This window comes from Gavia stellata, chromosome 18, assembly GCF_030936135.1.
Source record: "Gavia stellata isolate bGavSte3 chromosome 18, bGavSte3.hap2, whole genome shotgun sequence".
NCBI classification, from domain to species: Eukaryota; Metazoa; Chordata; class Aves; order Gaviiformes; family Gaviidae; genus Gavia; species Gavia stellata.
The window spans coordinates 1,437,050-1,459,082 of record NC_082611.1 but is presented as its reverse complement, the minus strand read 5'-3'; the positions used below and the strand labels follow the sequence as shown (position 1 = coordinate 1,459,082).

At 43.1% G+C, this 22,033-nt stretch overlaps 2 protein-coding genes across 2 annotated transcripts in view; one reads left to right on the top strand and one right to left on the bottom strand.

The window, feature by feature from the left end:
• Positions 1–724, bottom strand: part of ARHGAP17 (Rho GTPase activating protein 17) — a 46,504-nt gene extending 45,780 nt beyond the window's left edge. The window contains exon 1 of the mRNA XM_059826570.1: positions 672–724. Within this exon, the coding sequence (XP_059682553.1) occupies positions 672–724 (53 nt within the window). The remainder of the gene's footprint in view (positions 1–671) is intronic.
• A 689-nt stretch (positions 725–1,413) lies between these two features.
• Positions 1,414–22,033, top strand: LCMT1 (leucine carboxyl methyltransferase 1). The gene is made up of 11 exons (XM_059826454.1): positions 1,414–1,511; positions 2,751–2,842; positions 3,407–3,528; positions 5,008–5,084; positions 5,744–5,805; positions 13,858–13,960; positions 15,837–15,957; positions 16,739–16,840; positions 17,268–17,359; positions 19,384–19,481; positions 21,154–22,033. Exons 1-11 carry the CDS (start codon positions 1,414–1,416, stop codon positions 21,174–21,176), a joined length of 990 nt encoding a protein of 329 aa, XP_059682437.1. The 3' UTR covers positions 21,177–22,033.

Below are 22,033 nucleotides of genomic sequence, written 5' to 3'. Positions count from 1 at the left end.
ACAAAACCCCAGGCAGGAAGGCACAGCGCAAATAGCTCGGGGGAGCTGGGGAACCTCTGAAGAACCCCCTCCTTCGCGTCCCCTGACCCCCAGCACTGGCACCCCCCCGCCCCGAGGGCACCTCTGCTCTCCGGCCCCACAGCCGTCAACACGACGCGCAGAAGCGGTGGCCCAGGGGACGGCCCGATCACCCCCCCAGGCTCGGCCTAACCGGCTGCCCGGGCCAGCCCGCACGGACAGACCGGACGGAGGCCTGGGACACCGACGGACCGACCCCCGCCCGGCCGCCCAGGCCCCTCGCCCCGGGCCCGCTCCCGCCTCGAAAACCGAGGACCAGAATCTTCTTGGGGCTTTTTTTTTTTTTAATTTTCGAGCAACAGAGGGTTTCTGCCGCCCCCCTCCCCGTCCCGCCGGTTTCCTTCTGAGCTGACAGAAGATTTTCTTCCCCAAAGGGCCCCGCTCAGCGGAGGCGCGGGAAGCCCCGCCGTGCCCGGTCCCTCCCCGCCCCGACGCGCGGCCGAGATTGCGGATGGCCTCCGCCCGCTCCCCGGCAGCGGCACCGCCGCCGGGAAAAGCGGAGCGCAGCCGCCACCCCAGCCCCGCCGGCGCCCCGGCCCGGCCCAGCCCGGCAGGGCCGCCCACGGCCGCGGGACCCCGGCCCCGTCGCCCACCTGCCGACGGTCTGGTTGGCCAGCTGCTTCATCCGGTTGAACTGCTTCTTCATGGCGGCGGCCGTCCCCCCGGCCTCCCGCCGGGCACCCGCTGCTCCGCCACCGCCACCACACCGCCACTCCGGCCCGGCCTCCTGCCGCCGCCTCCTCCCTGCTCGCGGCGGCGCCACCGGCCCCGCCCACACCGGAACCCGCCGCCGCTTCCGGCCCCGCCCCCACGGTCACGTGGCCGCAGGACAACAGCCGGGTCTCCGGGAGGGGCGGGGCGGCCGGGAACCCGGATGTGTCTCCCCTCTTCCCCCGCCCCGGATGTCGGCGCTCCGCAGGGCGAGGGCGGCTCCTCGGCCCGCCGCTCTCTCGGGAGTGACGGGCGCTGCTGGCCGCGGCTGTGTCAGGAGCAGCAGCTGGAGTGGAGCCGCCCCTCCCGGAGCGGACAACCCCAGGACCCAGCCCTGTCCCGCACCCCCGGCAGCGTTATCGCCGAGCGTCCCCCAAGACTACCGCTCCCGGCTTCCCTTGCGACACTGCCGCCGTTTCCTGGGTGGGGCGGTGCAGCCCGTGCTCTCTCATTGGGCGCTGTGGGAATGGACGAGGCCGTAGGCCAATCATCGCCGTGCTCCGCAGGTCCGCCCTGCGGACGCCGCCCAATGAGAGGCGAAGGGGGGCGGGCTGCAGGGGCGGTGGCGGCAGTGGCGGGCGGCCGAGCCTCGCGCGCTCCCCGGGCCCGGCCCTCGCGCCCTCCATGGCGGCCGCTGCCCGCGACCCCCTCTCCGCCGCCGGCCTCGACGAGGCGGATGAGGCCGTGCGGGGCACGTGTGAGGACGCGTCCGTCTGTAAACGGTAGCGTCGCCTGAGGGTGGGGGTCAGGGGTGGGGTGGGCCGGGCCGGGCCCCTCCGGCGTCCCCCCACGCCGGCCCGCGGCCCTGGGGCGGTGCTAGTGGGGGCGAGGGCGGGCAGGGAGGCGGCGAAGCACGGACCGGCCCCCGGGAATGCGGGTTGGAGGAGAGGGGGGAGAGCCCCTCCTTTTCCCCGCTGCCGCCGTGCCCGGCGGTGCCGGTGTCCTTTGTCTGCGCTGAGGCCGAGAGCGTAACCCGGGGCCCGCGCGGCCCGGCTGGCCGGGGAAGCGCACACGCCGCAGTGGAGCAAGCTGAGCCGGGCGTGGAGAATAAACTCGGAACCACGGCAGGAGTGCCCCTGCGAAAGGGCGGGTGTTTGCACTCGAGGTGCTGCTCGCTTGGCCCGACAGCTAAAGCTGTGCTGTAAACTTTCCTGGTCCTGTTACTAACTGCCTGCCCGATTTTCGGCTCAGAGTCTGTTTATAAAAGAGCATACAGGGACAGCTAGAATTATGCTGTCTAATAGCGGGGAACTGAAATTCCAGTGACGTTCGATATCTCAGGAAGGAAACACCTTGATATTTTTCAGAATTCTTCACTTCATCTCTTCTGGAGGATGGGTGCTGGGAGGGTGATGAGTTCTGTTGCCCTGTTGTGCATGGGTGTGAATTTAACTTCTGTGATTGCTGGCTTTTTGTTCTAGCCTTTGTTACTGGTGTAGCGGAAAATTGTTGGGTGGTTGGGTTTGTTTTTGGGAGTTTACCTTTTCAAATCAGTTGTAAAACTAGTAAGTTCTATTCGAGTAGAATAGCATTGTTGTCTGCGTTAAAGTGATATGTAGAAGCTCTGGAATAAGTGCAAACAGCTCATAGCATAATGATGTGTAGAAGTAAGGCACACTGTGTGTGCAGTCTGAGGAAGTTTAGACAGACAATTCCTCTGTTTGCTGGGTCCTCAAGGAGGAGATATTTGAGATTAGGGTCTTCACTTGCAGAAGTTCATCAAATAGTGTAGAGGCCATTAATGAGATGCTTTTTTAATATGGTAAGAGCCAACATTTTTTACTAGACTTCCCATAACTTCCTAATTGAAATAGTTCTGTGCATTCAGCAGCATTTTTAAACCTTGTCTGCATGTACACACCCAGGTCAGAGAGTGACCTTTTCAGCCTGTGTGTCTTTTAGAGTAAATCTTCGTGGCCTTATTTCATAATTCTCTTATTTTTTTTCCCTCCGCTGGACAGGTTTGCTGTAAGTGTTGGCTACTGGAAGGACCCTTACATCCAGTATTTTGTGAGACAAGCCAAAGAGAGAAAAGCACCTGAAATCAATAGAGGCAAGTTGGCATGTGAACTTGAATGCAGGCAGCGCAAACGTGTTCTTAGCTGCTCTTGAAGAGCACCCAACAGAACCTCCATAGACTGGGTGTTGTAGAGTGTAGGAAATGCATAAAAGAATGAGACACGTTTTCTTCACAGTAATAATTCCATACTGTATCTGATCTTTTAAATATTATTCTTTAAATCAAACCTCTTATTCTTTGCTTTCTCTATTCTGAATGGAATGTCTCTGTGTGTCTCAGCGTGCAGTAATCTATACGAAGCAATTGAAAATGTTGATTTGACCCAGGACACCAGGGTATGTCAGCTCTGGTCTCTGCAAAAGTGTGCACACCAGCTAGTGTGCACACCAGCTAGAATTATTCTGCCCGGTTTGAGGTTAAACTTGACTAAAACTTTTATTTACCCGAGGGATCCTGTTTTATCAGTGCATCAGGTTTTGTTAGTGTAAAAAAAAAAAAAAAAATTAAATAGACTATCTAAAAATCTTAATGAGTATTAAACATCAAGTAGTATATGAAAATAATATTTAAAACCAAACTTTTTTGTTTTGTTAACAGGCTATTATGCTCGTGTTCATGGAGTCAGTTATCTGATTAAAGCTTTTCTAAAGAAGACTGAATGCAACTGTCAAATTGTTAATCTCGGTGCTGGCATGGATACCCTGTTCTGGAGATTAAAGGTAGTGATAGCTGAGAGTAACGAACTTGGCTGAAGCCAAAGATTTGTGTGGACATTTGAAGCGCTCTTCTGTGAGGGTGCTGCGTTCTGCGGTACAGCGCGGAGGTGTGCAGCGAGGCTGACTGCCCTGGCTGGTCTGCCTCAGTTCTCAGCGTGCTTAGAATTAGTTTAGGTGCCTTTAAACCTCAGCACGCAGGGGGACTGCTGCTTTCACTGGCTTTTACCAAAAAGTGTGACACGAAGCTGACCTCTAGTGGACTTTCAGGAACAGAGCTGGAAGTCCACATTCTGCTGTCTTCTTTAAGCCTTAAGATTTCACTTTTTTATCATATATTAAAACAGGAATAAGGTATCAAAGGATTTTACAGGCTCTATTTACATGTTTCTGAATTATTTACGTAAATGTGAGTTTATATATGTAAATATGTCTGTATGTATGTATGTAATTCAGAAAAATTCAGATTATTCAGCCATTATATGATAGTATCATCCTGAGTGAACACACCTCTAAGTCATCTTGTCTTCTCATTAGCATTTACATTTGTAAATTTGGTTCCTGTCAGAAAGCCCAAAGAGGCCAGTCGCATTTTGCTGGGTCACAATTCATTATATTTCGGTCAGTGGAAGGGAAAAATAATGAATTTTTTCTGAGATGTGAAGCTTTTTTCTTACCTGCATTACTAGGAAAACTATGTCAATACACAGTTTTATTAACTTTCCTGTAGCATTGATTTTAAAAGCTAAAGTGGGGCCTGTAATTCCAATTCTTTCTCCTTGTAAAGAGCAGGTGTGGTATAATTAACATACAGAAGATGGGACCCAGTTAACCAAGCGCTTCAGTGTTCTGACTACTGATTTAATCTACTGTTCAGAAATTCATGAGGTTGACAAGCTAGAACTAGCAGTACATATCCATCACAAAAGGATAGCTGCATAGGGAGAAACTTGGTACAGCTTATCTATCAGGGTGTCGAATAGTGACAACATGAAATGAAGAGGTTTTCCCCTTTTCCATGGTAGAGGAATACCGATGTGCTTGTAGTCTGGCTGTTGGTTTGAGGACAAACTGTGGAATGTGGTCACTTTTTGTGTAAACCTGTGCAAAATGTTCCTGATTTCCTTTCTTAGAAGAATATACTGAAGATGCATGGTAAATGTCGTAGTAGTTTCCTGTTGCTGTGCTCTTCTAGATCCTGATAATATATTGTTGGAATATATGTTTCAGTGATCTAGTGTCTAGGATTGCTGCATTACATAAAATGTTAAATGATTCCCTTCATGCCTAGGGGACACTCTAATGTCTCTCAACTGTTTTTGTTGTTTTGGTTTGGTTTTTTTTTAAGCTGTGGGATATTATGTTATACTGTGGTTACAAATGCCTGTGTAAACTAAAAGTGTTTAGGACTTAAGGTTATATCTTCTTGTAATGTGCATGTGAAACTTGAATGTCCCTAATTCTAGAGTCTTACTCAATTCTCAGGATGAAAATCTTCTTCCTAGAAAATATTTTGAAGTGGATTTTCCAATGATAGTTGCAAGAAAAATACATAATATCAAGTAAGTATAACACTTATGTTTAGCTATGTGAAACTGAATGTAATTCAGCAAAATGTCAGGAATTGCAAGCTACAATTACTTCATCTCTCTTCTGAGAAACTCTTCATGCTCTAGGATTTAGAATAAAGGTTTCCTTATGCAGCCAAATCGTACATGTGACTGTGCAGCCAGTATTCCAAATCAGAGAAGTTGATGTGTGGAAGCTTTAGGGAGGCAAGCAGACTTTATTCTTAATTATGTGAAATATAATGGGCAGGGGAAGCCTCACAATGATTAGAGGCGATTAAATCTTCGCTTACTATTGAAGACAGTAGTAAATTCCCAGACTTGCATGTTTGGTTAGAGAGGTAGGATAGCTGGTATTATACGTGAGTATTCTGTTTGAATGAATACATTAGGGCTTAGGGAGGGTACTTGAAGAGAGTGTCTGGATTTCTCTTGAAAGGTTACCTCAAAACTTAAGAGTCATTTGGTATAAAACTCAACTGCAACTTATTACTGTCTAACTTGCAAACGTTTTTATTTCCAGTAGAGGGCAGAGGTATTCTCTTCTCTGTTTTTAACACACACATACATATATGTTTAAAAAAAATAAAAATTTTAAGTGCACTGTTAAACAAGCTTAGCTGCTGAGAGATGCTTCTTCCTTCTTCCCACAGATCAAAACCTCCCCTGTCAAAACCAATTATGGAATCCCATTCAGGGGACTCTCTTCTAATAGGTGAGTCATCTTAAAAGTAAGTCAGCAATGTACTGCAGCACTTTTAAAACTTTTCTGATCATTTTGTTCTGCTATGTGGGCAGGCTTTTAATGTTTGAAATGCTGTTTGGACAGAGAATTGGGAGGGAAAAGAAGCTTTTTTCTTCTCTTACAGACTCCTGCCCATTTGTTCTGTGTCATGTTAGAAACATCTTCTCTTGAAGTGGTTTTATTCTTCCAGAAAGTTGTTGGTTTTTTTTCTTTTTCTCTCGTATGTAGCTTAAGTTATGTTTTCTTTCTGTCACAGAAAAGGAAGAATGCTACCGATAGTCATGTATACTGGATTAAAATATCTATTGAGTGTTTTCCTCTATCCTCTTTCTGTCTCATTAAGAGCACAAGTCTTTACATTTAGCGAAGTCTTCAGGAGAAATGCAGCCTGCAAAGTCCATTCTCAGGAGCCAGTGCCATTTGTTACCTTTTAGTATTAAGAGGATATTGGATTCAGGTCTTGTCATGTGGTGGTACTGTCTGGCTTATAGCCTCATTGTTTGTTTCAGGATTGTAATTCAAAAACCTGTGTGCTTGTGAAAAAAACCCTGGGTTCCATTGAGTGATATTTTCAATGTCCAAGTACCGGATACTGCACTACAGTACTGCTCCTCCTAAAGGGTCCAAAGCAGCTAATTACCTGCACCTACAATACCAGCTAATTTGTGTTAGCAGATGTGACCCTAAAACAGAGCTAGTAGTGTTTTGTGTTCCCTGATGTGATTACATCTACAGGTGCTTTTAATAAGCACCATTCTAGCTAAGGATCTGGAGGGCTTGAAAGGGCCCTCCGAAGAGTGAGGAGGAGTACAGAGTGAGGTGGTGTGTTCGTGCTGCCAGTGGCAAGGTGTAGGTGCTTCACCCCGTGGCTCTTTTAGTGCTTTAACTTGGATCAGAGTACTGCCACACATTGACTTGGCTGTGCATATTTATGTATATTATGCACTTTTTGTTGCTGCATATTAGAAGGCCTGAACTTGCCAGCCTTTCAGATGTCATTTGAATGGCAGAATTCTCCATTGTATATTCAGGTCTCAAAAGACGAAAGCCCAGTGCCCCATCACAGAAAAAGGGCTGCTAAATACCACTGTGTTTCAGCTAGGAGACCTTCTTATATATCTTATATACAATGAGATACGCTGCATAAGCACTGTTAAAAAGCCATTAATACAAGGTCGATCAGAAGGGTATGATAGTGTTTGTGTTACCGAACAGCTGTATATATGTCTAGTACAGCAGAACAACTGCAAAGTTGCAGAGGTGTATTGTAATCAAAAGCTACTAATTAGCAAGTCACAGCAGTCAACAGCAATTAATATATCACTGTTTGAATGTATTGGCGTGGCTTATTTCCCTAAATCTGTTTCTCTTGTTCTTTCTCAGTGCTGGGTTTTAAATACTTTAGAGTAGCCATTTTACTGTAACCCGGCTGATGTAGGTTCTAGTACACTGAGATCTTTGGGATCACAGAATCACAGAATGTAGCATAATGTCCAGATATTTGGAGATGGTAGAAGTCTGTTGTGGGATCCCAGTTTGAACTGGCACTCGATAACCACAGGTCGGTTTGAGTGAAATCCATGTGGGAACTCACATTTAAGGACACATTAATGGCATTGCTTCATGTGGAAGTGCCACCAGAAGAGGCTGTGGACTAAGTAGGCAAATCGGTCAGTCAGATGAATAGAGATTTCTTACCAATCTGAAGGAACTTGACCATGAATTCTCTCAGCTACTAACTGGTATATACCCTCTCATTTTAAAACTGTCTTAGTACCTGAGAACTGGAAGGTGGCAGCTGTGACTCAAATGGGCTCCAGGAGAAATCCAGGGAACTACAAGCCAGTAGGACTGATGTCTCTACTGGACAAATTAGTAGAAACTCTTAACAGACAGACTTAGTGGAACACAGGAATAATATAATATGTTGAGAAAGAGTCAGCATGGCTTTTGTAAAGGTAAGTTATGCCTCACAAACCTATTGGAGTTCTCTGTAGGAGTCAACAGATATATTGGAAAAGGACATCCAATTAATAGAGTGCTTGAATTCAAAAAATGTGTTTTGACAGTGTCCCTTACCAAAGTTTGCCAAATAAATTGCATGGTTGTTGTGGGGGGAAGGAATGGTTCTCATATGGATAAAGAGTTGGGGATGGAAGGTAGGCATATGTTGTTAATTTTCATTATGGAGGGAGATGGACATCTGTGCTCAGGGATATGTTGTTGTTCAACACTAAAAAATGATTGGGAAAATAGAGTGACTAGTAAATGGCAGCTTGCTGGCAAGTCCAAACTCTTCAGAGTGGTAAAGAACTCTAGAAGAATCTTGTGAAATTAGTGACTTGATGATAAATTCAATGCGGATTAATATGAAGTGATGCATGTGGGTGAAAAAAGTAGTTTGTGCCTCACATGTAAATGATAGGCTGCTGGCTGATTACTGCTGCCTGCGTACAAGATCTGGGTATTATAATAAATAGATATATGAAAACCTTGGCTCGGTAATGGTCCAGAAATCCAAATAAAATTTAAGGGTGCTTAGAAAAAAGATTGAAAACAACATAGATGCCAGTATTAGTAGTACGAATTTGCCCTCTCTTTGTCTTTTCCCTAGGTAGCTGCTGTTGGCATCTGTGAGAGGCAGGATACCATACTAGGGGGACCTTTGGTCTGACCTGATACAGCTGTTAGACTAATGGCAGTGTTTTGGAAATACCGCCTGTCATAGGGATTGTAGTGGGGCAGCATGAAGCAGCTTTTCCAGGTAGGGAAATGTTACTCGTTTTTGTGGGGTTTGGGGTGGGGATATGGACCAGGATTTTAGAATCTTGGGGAGGGAGGTTGTCCCGTCGTGTTCCCCCCCCAAATCAGTTCCATGCTGTTGTCTCATGTATACCAGGAATAATTTGTTTAGATGCTTTGGAATTTGATTTTTGAGTTGTTATAATATCGATTGACGTGACTCTTGTTCTCTTACTGCTTTTCTTCTCACAGTAAATGTTTTCATATCATGAAGCTACTGCTAATAGACAACTTTATCGGCTTCAGGGCAACATCTGCTTTCTCCTTGCCCTTTAGACAAAGCAATGACAGCATGGCTTGCAATTCAAGTATAGATATTTGTGGCCTCTGCCCTTGAATGCAGCAAGATGACACTTGTCAATGAACAGCTTTGTCGTTTCCTAGGGAATGTTAGCTCTCCAGGGGAAAGCAGTGAGTTTGTGCAGTAATTTGACATTGCTGTGGCAATATCAGGTTAAATTGTTTTCAAAGTTCAGTGGCACTATCTGATTTATGATGCGGTTGCTAGTCTTGGGAAGTTAGTGCTCCACCTTTGCTACCTCGCAAGTGCAAATTACACTTCAATGAACTATTACCTTTCCATGCCACTCATACAATTTCTGGCCCTGTCCAGTCCAGCTTTGGGAGCTGGTTGTTTTAACTTCCTTTTCCCTACATTTCCAAACTTGCTTGTGACCCAGCACAGACGTCAGGCGTGTTGCTGTCTTGGTGACTTGCATGCCTTGTGTTGGGGATGATCCTGCGCTTGCAAGACAAACTAGATTTCTTTGTGTTTTGACATGTACCCTGTTCTGATGCAGTTAACAAACAGCCTGAGTGAGACCAATACTATATCATGCCTGTGAGCCTGCAGAACAGGTTGTATAGACTGGTTGTTTGTAAAGCTGCCAAAGATACCTTAGGATAAAAATCCTAATGAAATCAGTTTGAGTCAATAGTATCCTGCATGCTGTCTCTTGGAAAATCTCCAGGAAATTGTTTCACTAATCTGAGAAGAGAGTAAGAAAAGAAAACTGAATCTTGTAGCAGAGGAAACACTGCGCTTCGTGCGCCCATGATTCTGTAATGCTGCTTCAGCAGACGGATTAAGGTGGTGGGTGAGTGCCTGAGGGCCACCATAAAACAGGGCATTTACTTGCTGGTAGCATGTTTCTTTGAGTTTTATTTCAGTGAGGTCAAAAGGCAACTATAAACAACTCCTGCTACCGTTCAGTTACTGTAATGATGTCTAAATTCGAACGACTTGTATTGTTACATTGTTGTGCTTTGGCACAGTCATGGGAAACGTACATGCAAGTGGTATGATCAGAGCAAAACGTTCTCGGTTGCATTATGCTTGGATAACAGAAGCGTGCGCTTAGGCTGAGAGAGTTTGCGTTGGGTAGATGGGGTGGGCTGGAGTGATGGGGGTCGTTTTCTTTCTCTCCTTCCCTCTCCCCTCCTGTGTATTTCTCAAAGGAAATCTGAATCTGGTATTTCTCAAACCTTCATTTCAGACAAGTGTAAGACAGAAATTGTGTACCTGACTGAATATGCTGAGTGTGAGCATCACAAAGCAAACCGTAAGGTAGCTCCATGCTCTAGAAAAGACCAAGCAACTTTGCTGAAAAACCGCATGAAATACTGGCCTCTGGATGGGAATTAGTGCTCGGAATATGGGATTTTCAACGGATTAAGCCACCAAATGTTGCTGGCTTTGCCAGCATTAGGACAGCTGGGCTGAGTCACAACAAGGTGTCCCTATTTATTTGAAAACTGCCACTGACTTGTGTGTTAGTGTGGCATGTGTGGTGCTCTCCAGCCTGGCCAGGAGGGATGGCAGCAGCACTCCTGGCAGCGGCAGAGATCTGATGGAGCATGCAGGGCTCTCATCTGTGGGGAGGTCACTGTGGCAGACACCTTCGGAAGAGTGAGATTACAGTGAGAAAGAAAAGTAGGGTTTTTTTAAACACCAAAAAAATTGATGCAGTTAAGAGAAACCTCTTGTTCATAAGAAGAAATCAATGGAGACCGCATGACTGTGCTACTAAGCTGAAACTTGCTTTTTCTTTTTCAGCTGCTCTGTACATAGGCAGGTGTTGTAAAATACATTTGCACCAACGCTGTTCCGTCAGAGTGGCAGCATATTTGCAAATTTTCATACTTAGAGCATCAAACTCTGCAATAAAGTAGAAATTGATGCCAGACCATGAACTAGCAGCACATTATTTTCTGGGGTGTTCATGGCTGTACTTCAACTTTCAGCCTCCAGGCTGGGAACAATGGCAATTCCAGCTATCATCAGCTGCCGTTGCCTTGCAAAAAGTGAGTGTCTGCCATCTAAGTGTGAGGTGATGGAGTAGTTGTCAGTCTGATTTTAAAATTTTGAAGTTGTTTGCCTAGTTAAGTATGATTTCTTCATCCCTTTGACTTCGTATATAAAAGGATTTTTTTTAATACCATGTATAGGCCAAAGGTGTAAGCTAGCAGAAAATCTTACAAGGAAGTTTGGAAGAGGCTTAGCTTAAACTCTTTCCTCTTACTTTTTTTTTCTTTTGCCTCTCTTTTTGCATTTTAAAATTGACTAGTGTAAATTTCATATTTTTCCCTAAGACTTCCTTCAAGATAAAAGTATTGCTCATAAATGTTGAAATATGTGAATTATGGAGATATTTAATGAGGTGCTTTCAGATGTGTTTTAAATGTACAATTTTTAGCAATTGTATCAGCTTGTGTATAATGTGTGTGCAGCTCTGCCTCAGTACTATCTGTTGGTTGTGTTTGCCAACAGCCATCAATGGAGAGTCGAGGGAAGTTGGCAGGAAAATGTGTGGAGGAACAAGTACATTCTGTTTGAATGGACCAAAGGAGAAGCAGGCAGCTCGGATACTGGAAATGGAAGTGAAGTGATTGCATTTGGAGTAAAAGGCTTTTGAAGAGCGGAAGACAATCCATTCCTCATCAGCTTTCTTGGCCTTTTAAAAGTTTCTGCTGTCCTGTATTAAGGCATTAAGTATACTTGGCTTTAAGGTTTAAAGAATATTTCCACTGAGCCAAATCACCCTTAAAGAAACCTGTTCTAGTTCAGCGTGGGGTTTTTTTCCAGTAGTCAACTTGGAACAACCAGGCTATGGCTATACGGCTGTTTATTTTCACTTATCCACAACCCACATCTCCAAAACCAACGGTGCTGGGCTGCACTGAGGATTGCCCAGGTTGCTTCCTTTGGCCGTCCCATCTCCCACCATGTCAAGGCATAACAGAAATTGTGGGGTTTGTTCACGGGTATACAAGCTTATTAAAAACAGTGTTAGTAATTTTGATTGCTGAAATTGGAGCCATTGTGAAGGACAGTTTTCTAACATAAGGTTTGAGAGGTTTTGCTCTTTCCTGCTCTTCAGTGATAGAAAGGCTTGAATCAACATGGTGTGAGCAGTTATTCTCACCTCTGGTGAAGTGTTTGGACTACTTCCAATGCCAGATCGCTAAAAATTTTTGTAGTTTATTTCTGGTTATAATTAACACACCAGTACGTCCAAGTCAATGAAGCTGGACAAGAAGATTGCATTAATTTCATACTAATTGTGGTGACTGACGCTTACTGTGCTGTATCTCTGGACAGCAAACCAATCACTATATAAGTACTTTCCTGTGTGTGGTGGGGTTTTTTATGTGGCTTTTTTTGATGCCATTATCATGGCCTTGATATAATAACTTAAATAGAAGAGTGTGGGAAGTAGTAAAGCTATTACAGAACATGCACATGGAAAAAAGCCTTGACTCAAAATGTTGAATCATTTGCCACACAACTTTTCTTTTCTTTTCTTTTTTCTTTTTTTCCTCTGTAACTCTCTGCATGAATTGTTCTGGTTTCTGTACATTTTAAGAAATCTTTCTGGAGAGACAGCTATTGTCACTTGCTAGTGCCATTTCCAGTTGGTCACTTGAAAACTAAACGGAGGTGCATCTTCCAGAATGTTTGAAGCACTGCTTAATTTAATAAATTGGCTTTTTTTCCCCCACCTCTCCTGAAATGGAAAAGCCGTTTCATCCTGTCTCTTCAGCCACTTGGCTTCTCTTTCTCTCCTCACCTAGCTCTTGACACCTGCTCCTGTATTACCATTCAGGAGCTGTGGCTGTCTGCAGCAGGATCCCAAATGGAGCTGTGCCAGAGCTTGCTGCTGCAGATGGATATTGACTGGCCATTACAAGACCAATTCAAACTCTCACTCTGGGTTTTTTCACTGTTTAGCGTATTTATTTTACTGCTTGCTCTGCCACACTCATACGGTAAGAGGGGAAAATTATGTGCTATTCTATCCTTATGACTTCACTCTAGTAAAGCTAAAGCATGAAAGAGCAATCTGACGTATTCCTGCAGAACTTTACGTCTAAGTGGGTTTGGTATACTATACTTGTAAAATGCTTTCTGTGGGGACTGGGCTCATCTAGTTGAATTGATTGCAACTGGTTGTCAGAATTATTGATAGCAAGATACTCATGTTGCTGCTGGCTTCCTCACGGTTCTGCTAGTATGGCAAAGTGTCTTTTGACTTTAGTATTAGTTCCTCCTTCATGTTAGAAAGTGTTTACAGGAGCTTGCTGCCTGTTGTATCCCAGGGTGGATATTTGTTTCTCAGAATACCTTTTCTAACTTGACTCTACACTTAAATACCATTGCTAGATCATATGAAAAGGCTAAATGGTAACTTTTTTTGGCCCCCAAATCTGTGTCTGACACCCATGTATATTTTATAGGTATATGTATTGTTAATTTATGTAGCTGTATCTGTTGTTAATATTTGGAACCTTAACTTAGTTTTTCAGAAATTGATGTACTTTTTTTTTATGTAGCTCCTTATGTACGTACGTAGGGTCATCTAAACAGACACTACAAACAAAACAAAAACCCCTGCCTTTAATCTTCACATTTTTCTTCTCTCTGCATTCCTTGAAACCATGGTAACGGATGGGATAACCTATCTGCATTATAGTGGCTGCAGAGTGAAAGATTAGGCTTGTTGCAGAGTCTGATGCTAATATGTCACCATCTGTAAGCCACAACAATCAGGTATAAGGGGAATTAATGTTTTAAAAAGAAGAGTTTGCTGTTAATTGTTAGGTATAACAGATCAAACTTTAACTTTAAATTCCTATGTTCTTGTGTATTTTTTTTAATTTATAATTTCAGCATCCCTCTTTATTTGTAACCATTAGTCTCTCAAAATTTTCAACTTGCAGATTCTCACAGCCTAGACTCCAGTCGATATTCCATAGTAGGAGCAGATCTCCGTTTCTCATCAGATCTGGAGGAAAAGCTAAAGAAACATAACCTGGATATACAGTAAGATTTTTTTTTTTTAAATTATTTTTTTGATGAGGGCTTGTGGAAGCGTACTGGTGCGAGTAAAGTCAGGCTTGGGCATACAGCATCTGCATCCAGCGCTCATTATGCTATTTCCATGGTTACCTTTTCCTGAGCCCGTTGAGCAGAAGGAATTTTTCAGACACCTCATGCAGCCTCACTGAGCCGAGCAGGCTGGCATTGCCGTGACTACTCGGCAGTTCCAAGTCTGAAGTAAGGTTGTTCCTTGCGTAGTCTACTCTGCAAACTGCGTTTTCGTCCTTACTGAGAAGATCGAATGTTACAGAACTATTTGCTGCTTGTTCTTAAAGCACTGGGGGGAATGAAGTCTGGCTTTCTGTGAACGTGTTTCTGGTGGTTGGTTCTCTTTGGGGTATATGATCCTTTCGCACAAGTTAAAGCTTGTCTTGCAGGGCAGGCAGCTGTAATTCCTTCTCGCTTTCCCCCCCATCCCCTGCCCTGGAGGGGATGAGTTCCCGCAGCAGCCATTTTCTGCCTTAGAGCTCATAGGAGTTTTCTTTCTCTACTTCATGAATTTAACTGTTTTAGAGATTTCTGAGAGAGTTACCCCTTGCTTGAATTTGGTTGAAATTTAGTTAATAGAATCATAAGTTATTCAAGGGGAATCTCTAAACTAGAGATGTATCAAAATGTCATAAATTGCTTTTTTTAAGAGTTGGTTCAGTTGCATTTACTTTTAATGCTGACGGATGTGCAGTACCTAGATCAGTGAACATCTTCCACCCCTATTGTAATGGCTGTATGAGTCAAGATTTCTAGGAGCTTAGCTGGTAAAATGAAGGATAATTCTGTCGATCTTAAATTATTTCAGAGTTTTATCCTTGTAATTATTTTCTATTGCCTCCACTTAAAATCCCTATTGTTCCCTAGACCTTTTGGTAAAGTGATTGCCATGGAGTCCTTTGAGAGCTTAGCTCTGGAAGCTAATATCTGGGATTTTATTGTCCAACCGTTAGGCTTTTGGAGGGGACAGGATTTAAGTTTTCAGAGTGGATGATGGACATACCTTTCAAATACAAGATATATAAATAGCGGCTATCTGGCTGGGTGGGAGAGAGCATATGGGTAAGCAGAATGCATCAAATTGCCATTTAAATCTTTACACTCCCATCTTCTGAAATCTTGCCTTGCTTGCCTACGTTGCTGCTCCTTGCGGAATTTCTCCTGCTTCTAGTGACTTTTCTTTTTCCTGTTCATTCTAGCAATTAAAAGAAAAATCCATAATTCTAAGGAAAATTACTCGTGTAGGTGTCTATTTTTGGTTTTTTGTGGATGGAGGGGGAAGAGGCAACATGCAAACTATAGATTGCATTTTGTTGGATAATAATATGTGAAGCTTGTTTTACAGATATTGAACAAATTTGTCTAATTAAAATTTCTTTAAACTTCGTTTAAAGAGAAAACATTTTTTTTCAATTTGTATTTTATTCCTAATTTTACTGATCTCTAAAAGAGTGCGGATTGTATATATAGGGTACAGTTCTTCTGCAAAATGAATTTCAGTATGCACTTCAGTTCATGCTATCACAGTTCAGAGAAGACTTACAGAATACACGTTTTTCTTCATGTGTTCATGGCATGGCTGACTTAGGGGAGATTGTTTCCCAGTATCTCTGTTTTGTAACCATGGGAGTCCCCTGTCGACTGCCAGAAAACCCAGTTCTAGTCAACTTGATGAAGTGATTTCATTCAGTCTTAAATGTCTAGTTCATAAAAAGGGTAGCTCTTTTAAGAGTTTTTGGGGACATGAAATTACTTGCTTGCTAATGATTCTTTATAGATTTTTCTTGTTCTTTTGCTAGAAATAGTTCTCTTGTTCTTTTTTGTTTTAAAGTTTGCCAACGCTTCTGGTAGCGGAGTGTGTACTGGTTTACATGACACCGCAGCAATCTGCAAATCTTTTAAAGTGGGCAGCAAGCACTTTTCCAGTGGCGATGTTTATAAATTATGAGCAGGTAAAACAAAAATGGCATTTTTAGACCTGCATTATTGTCATAAAATTGCTGTCAAAAGTGGGAGTTCTGCTTGTAAAATGAGTGGTCCATATCCTTTTGTATAGACAGCAGTTTCTGCTGAATATCTTTAGTAGTGTGTTTTATTTTGTAGATCTGTTAGCTCATTGTGAAGAATATGTAGCTGTTCTGAAAGACAATTGCTGGACTATATTGAACCAAAAGAACTGAGGCTTAATCCATATGTGGAAAAACCATAGCATATTGGTTTAGATAAGACAGAGGAAAAAGAAAGGATGCTGAATGTTGATATGAGTGTATATCATGACATAATTGCCTCTCTGTGTTCTTTGACAAAGTGGAGCAAAAATCACATCAGCATGAACTTACCTTCTCTGTATGGAAGTAAAATGCTGCCTCAGGGGAACTAGGTGGCTCCAGCAATTAGTAACAGGATCTTCCAAGCTGTAAATCACTGCTAGAGAGCTGAACCAAGTTGCTGACAATTAAGCAGAGTCAGTTTTCAGTGCCCAGCGCAGAGTCCTTGTGTCTGCAAAGGCGGTAGCATTGTCACCATTAAACTGGCACTCAACATGTGAGGTAGCTGAGGAGGTTGTGGCGGTGGGGAAGGAGACCTGGTGTAAGAATATGTGAAACTTACTTTAATGTTTTCCTGTACGTTTTATGACATAGACAATTCAAGAGTTTAACCAAGTTACTGCTTTTCACTGCGATTACATTCTTTTCGGAAGGGGGAACACTTTTGTCTCATTCTCTACCTGAGGTGAATATGACGGACCGGTTTGGACAGATCATGATTGAGAACTTGCAGAGACGACAGTGTAACCTGGCTGGAGTGGAAGTTTGCAGATCCTTGGACTCTCAGGTAAAGGGGCACAGAGCTCTGTGTGTGTTTGGTATTAAACTTAATTAACCTGTCTGCAAGTTCTGCCTCTGTGTGTGCACTGTAAGGCTCAGAGCAGTGACCAAAGTGGGTTTGGGTTGGGGCAGCTGTTGCTTAATGAAACCCTTTCCTATCCATGTTACAGTGGTTCACTGTTGTAAACGCCACGGTTGCTCGATATCACTTAGTTTCGACAGTTGTACAAAAACTGCAGTAGGTCAGAGCACAGCTCCATCTAGCCCACTGTCCTCTCTGCACAGAGGTTAGCAGCGGATGCTTAGAAAAGAGTAGAAGAGCTCTTCAAAGAACAGGTCAAGCAGATGGCCTACAAAATCCTTAGGGGGAAGAACTGTTCTCTGGTATTTTTCCTCGAGTCCTCTGAAAACTGTGCTGTTTGTTTATTTTACAGAGGGAACGATTGCTGTTAAATGGCTGGGAAACTGCACGTGCCATTGATATGATGAAAGTGTACAGCTTTTTGCCGCAGGCTGATGTCAGAAGGTATTACTGATAGCTTGCTTGCAGCCAAAAGTCATCTTCAGATGCCGTTTCCAAGGTAGTTCACGTCAATATGTAGTATGGGATCCCCTAGTATAACAGAGAGGAGGCTGCGTGCAGATGCTAGCTAGGTAGGCAGAACATGCCTGAGTCTGAAGCTCTGCAGAGCCTTAAGGATAATGCATGGAGCAACATTAATGATTCGAAGGGTTATTGCTGCCAGGAGTAGACTGGCGGTGGTGATGTTTTATTTGGGTGCGATATAAAGCATCTTGTGACAGAAATTTGCAGTAAAAGATGCTACCGAAATGCAGTGTTGAGTTTTTACAGTACCTGGGGTGTTTCTTGTGAACGTCCAGCCTCCACAACACTAGATGGGTGGAGTGGAATCCTAAAATACACTCAGAACAGGCAGACACTTTTCATGTCCCCAAGGGAGATGACATCCAGGTGTTTGCTCCAATCTTGCAGGCCTAGGTAAGATTACTTATCCATTTGCTTTTTTACTACAGGTGGGTGGAAAATGGCCAGTCCTGTTCTTCCTTCCCTTCTTCCTTGGCAGTATATTTAGGTAATGAGCCAAGGCAGGGCAGTAATTTAGTGCTATAGCCTATGGTACTATGCAAGCAAAGAGAGAGAGAGAGGAGAGGTGTGCCCTAGAGCGTGATCTGGCTATCTCTCAACAGATTGATGCATCTTCCATTGAGATTGTCTTTATGAGCTAGACTGCTGGGTCTGTAGACAGAGCTTAGTACATAGAGGGTATAACTAAAGGCTGTAATCTGCATGGATTTTGTTAAATTTTTTTGCATTAAAGAAAAGCTAAGAAGGGGGAAACTGTTTTTAATGAGTAACTTCTTAGGTATATAATATGAAGTGTGAATTGCTATGAGTCATTCATTAACTATAGTTTGAATTAGCCGAACAAGTTACCTTGGTCAAAATAAGTATTCACATATGGGGATTTCTCAAACCATGGAACTGAACAGGTGAGACTGAAAATCATAGGTTGTTTAAATAGGAACGATGACTGTGTGATTGTACCATATGGCACTTGTGGAGAGACATAGCTTGTACTTTTTTTGCAGCATTTTTGACTACCTTAGATCTGTTCAGCTCCTTCCACTTGTTCCAAATGCCAAGAAATAGGTTACGTAAACTCCGTCCTTCAGTATTAATGAGGCAAATAATGCTTTCTATTTATAAAAATCTATACAAAAGCATTCTTCTGCAGCGCTTGCACGTCTGTGAGTGTATTTAGGAACTTTTGCCCCTCAACCTCTTTTGATCCTCCATAGCAGCCCTTCCAAATATTTAGCATGGAAAATAAACACTCTGATATTCAAGTAATCTAGAGTGAGAGAGAGGAATGTGCCAGGTTAAACTTTTTAAAGCAAGCACAGCTTGGGAGAAGTTCTCCTGTTTGTTTGGTGGAAGACGTTCAAAGATCTTACTTTAAGACTCCTAGGCAGGAACCATTTTAGGAAAAAAATCCTCAGATCTTCTGTGTACCATTTGGTTTGTGCTTCGTCATGAGCTCATGTGGGAGAGTTGTTAGAAACTGCACTGGTGTACCCATCGCTCTTCCAAGACATAATACGGACTTGTTGTGATTGTCTGGAGAAAATACTATCTTCAACTGTTCGCTGTAATCCTTTGATAAAGATAAATCTTCCATTAGGCTGTACTATTGTGTCTACGTAAATCCAGCAAGACCAGCTACATGCAGTAAAAGGAGTTAGAAGAGAAATGCTGGTATTTGTGAGAAGTTACACAGGTTAGTCCTGGAATGTGAAATTCCAGGGATGAGAAGTTGAAAACACCTTGTGGGTCACTTGTTTCATGTATTGACAACAAAGGCTAGGAATAGTGGTGGTATCTTCATTATGGACAAATAATGTATTAATTTACTAGAAAGGTAACTGCCTTATAGGCCATAGTTTTCACTCCTATGGAGTGAGGAAGAGTACATTAAAAACTGTACTGAGACTCCAGTTTGAATCACTATTTTTCTTTTATTCCTACAGAATAGAAGGACTTGAATTCCTAGATGAAAAGGAACTATTTGAACAACTAATGCAGCACTACTGCATCTGCTGGGCTTCAAAGGACAGCAGTAATCTGGGTAATGTTCTCCAACATCTAGGAGGTGACCCTTCGCACTGAAATCTTACGCGGAAAGACTAGGACTATATACACCAGATGTATGATAGAAGTATCCTGTAGCAGGAACGGGGTCTGCTTCTCTGTCATTGTTGGGGCTGCGAACACCTCCCAGGTGGTGCCTCGTGACTGTTTTCTCTGCAGCCTTTTGAGGGTTTGTACAGGCATCCAAATTGCTCAACAGGAAGCCTGTCCAGTACAGGGGAGTTAGAATTTTTACACCGAAAGATGCCGTATGGGTTGCTTTAAATAGCTGCCTGCTTTATACTATCAGTGCTAATTGAAAGGTTTACAAATCCTATGCACGTAAAGTGCCATATGGGCACACGGTATATGAAATCACAGTGTCCTGACAACATAAAAATAAATTTGTATTACTTAGCCCAGTCTTCTTCTGCACTGTCCCCATTTACATCCATCTGAGACTTAAGTTTTCCATGCTACTTTCTCCTGGAGGAAAAAACTCCCTCTGAAGTTAACTCTTTTAAATGTTCCTTTTGTTCTTAAAATTCTGTCTCTCCTAGACTGGAATTTCTTTGAAACAGAGAGACTTGATTTATGCTTTATGTAGCATTATGTATGTTGCTGCTGCTTAAGAAATAATAAAATCAAAAGAATTATGGCTTGAGTGAAGGATGGATGTCTACAGCTATTATTTGTCCAAATTAGAAAGAGAACTCTGTTGCAGACACAGTTTATCTCTACTTCTGCCTGCAATTTCAGGGACTTTAGTCTTTCCAGAAAACTTCTCTGCCTGCCAGTTTATACCTTTTTCCTTCCCTTCTCTGCCCTTCCCTTGCTTCTGACAAAGCGATATTCAAGTTCCTTAGCAAATGTGAATAGATGGAATCTCTGCTGAAGTTGTGCAGCCAGACTGAGCAGCAAAGCATCTGATACAGCTGGTAAAACTAGATCTTTAATACCCTGTTGCTGCTGCTGTAACAGAGATGCGAGCTTGTGGTGTCTGCTGACCTGAGTCCGACAACTTCGACAGTTTTGAGCTGCAGAAATGCACATTTTCCATTTGATTTCTTACGGCTAAAAACTGACGATTGTAATACAGAACTTCTTTCTAGAGGAGCTAAGGCCAAAATGTTCACCTGTTCATAGTAGCCAGTATTCCTGGGATCTCCAGCATTATTCTGGGTACTGAGGTTAAATGATGCAGCATATCTTAAAAGTCAAAAAAGACAAATCTCAAAGGAGATAATCAAATGTCTAATGCATGGATATGCCTTAATCTAAAGCAGTTTTTCTTTATCCAGTGTGAATTTACTGCCTTCATTAATGGTACTTTCCCTAGCTTTCTCTTTTTAATTTCGTGGGCAGACCCTTAGTTCATCAGCAGCCTCTGTGTTGTTCCTTCTGCCGTGAATAACTTTAGTACTCCTTCAGATTGGCTTATTCAAATTAATTGCTGCATCACAATCAAAAAAGGACTAAAAAAGTACAGATCAACCTGTTTCCTAATTTTTTCTTTCCTCCTACCAAATGCTTTACAATTAAGTTTTTAAAAAAAAAAATCCTCAAAGCAGCCTTCTTCCTGTGTCTAACTGTCCTAATAGTAGTGAAGTACAGGTAGTATAAGAATAAACACTTGTTTCTCCCCCCCATCCCCCTTTCTTTTCAACTAGGTCTTGCAAACATCACGTTCTAATGTATTTGCTGGAGGGAAGCCACGGGCCCAGAAGCCACAGCGACTGCCTTCTGCTTGAGACAAGATCACAGAAGTGATGGGACTTTGCATGTGCCAACTTCAGTCTGTGCATCTGTGTAAGCGGCGCCAGTACAGAAAGCGACGGGTGCTGCTGGTGTCGACTGTCCTGTTGGCTTTTGGTAGTTTTACTGAATCTTTTTTTGCCCATTGTGAGCAATTGTTATGAGGCAAGACTTGCCTCCCGTTCCCAGGTATATAATGACGGACTTTCATAAGATGTCAGTAATTCCTGTTCAAAAGCTTGCCTTCCTTAGTTTAAAACTGAAAGTAAAGTGTTCTTGGAGTATATGATTTTCCTTCTCTGTCTTTTTGTGGATGTGTAAAATGTATTTGTGACAGGAAGCTGGAAAAACAATGCTGGTGAGCTGCATTATTGGATATCTCTGCATTGTGCACGGCTGATCATGAAGGTTAAATTTTGTTAATTTGCATTCTGTTCGGGTTAAATGTTAGCTTTCTCCCGGCTTTTACTGTTGCTACAAGGCTGTCACTGTACCAGGTATGTGTTTGTAGGGGAAGGGTAAAAGAAGAACGAGGGCCGTGTTCTTGTTCAGTGATGTACAAGAAACTGGATGATGTTAAAGCAGACTTTACTTAACTGGGAAGGGCTTAGCTTGGCAGATGAGCACTGAGATGGTAAAGGTAAGAAAGAAATTTAAATTTGCACTGCTTCTGGTAGTATCTTTACACCAGTTTCTCATTCTTCTTTCTTTCCCCTTAAAAGAAGCAAACAAAATCCCAACAACAAGAAAAGACCTTGCCCCATTGTTTGAAATTGAATCTTGCAACCTTCCTAT

What these genes read in the sequence shown, in the direction of transcription:
- LCMT1 (XM_059826454.1), top strand. Translation starts at nt 1,414, where the DNA reads ATGGCGGCCGCTGCCCGCGACCCCCTCTCCGCCGCCGGCCTCGACGAG. An exon ending in GCAGATCCTTGGACTCTCAG is followed by an intron (nt 16,841 to 17,267) that starts GTAAAGGGGCAC and finishes TTTATTTTACAG; the next exon opens with AGGGAACGATTGCTGTTAAA. An exon ending in AAAGGACAGCAGTAATCTGG is followed by an intron (nt 19,482 to 21,153) that starts GTAATGTTCTCC and finishes CTTTTCAACTAG; the next exon opens with GTCTTGCAAACATCACGTTC.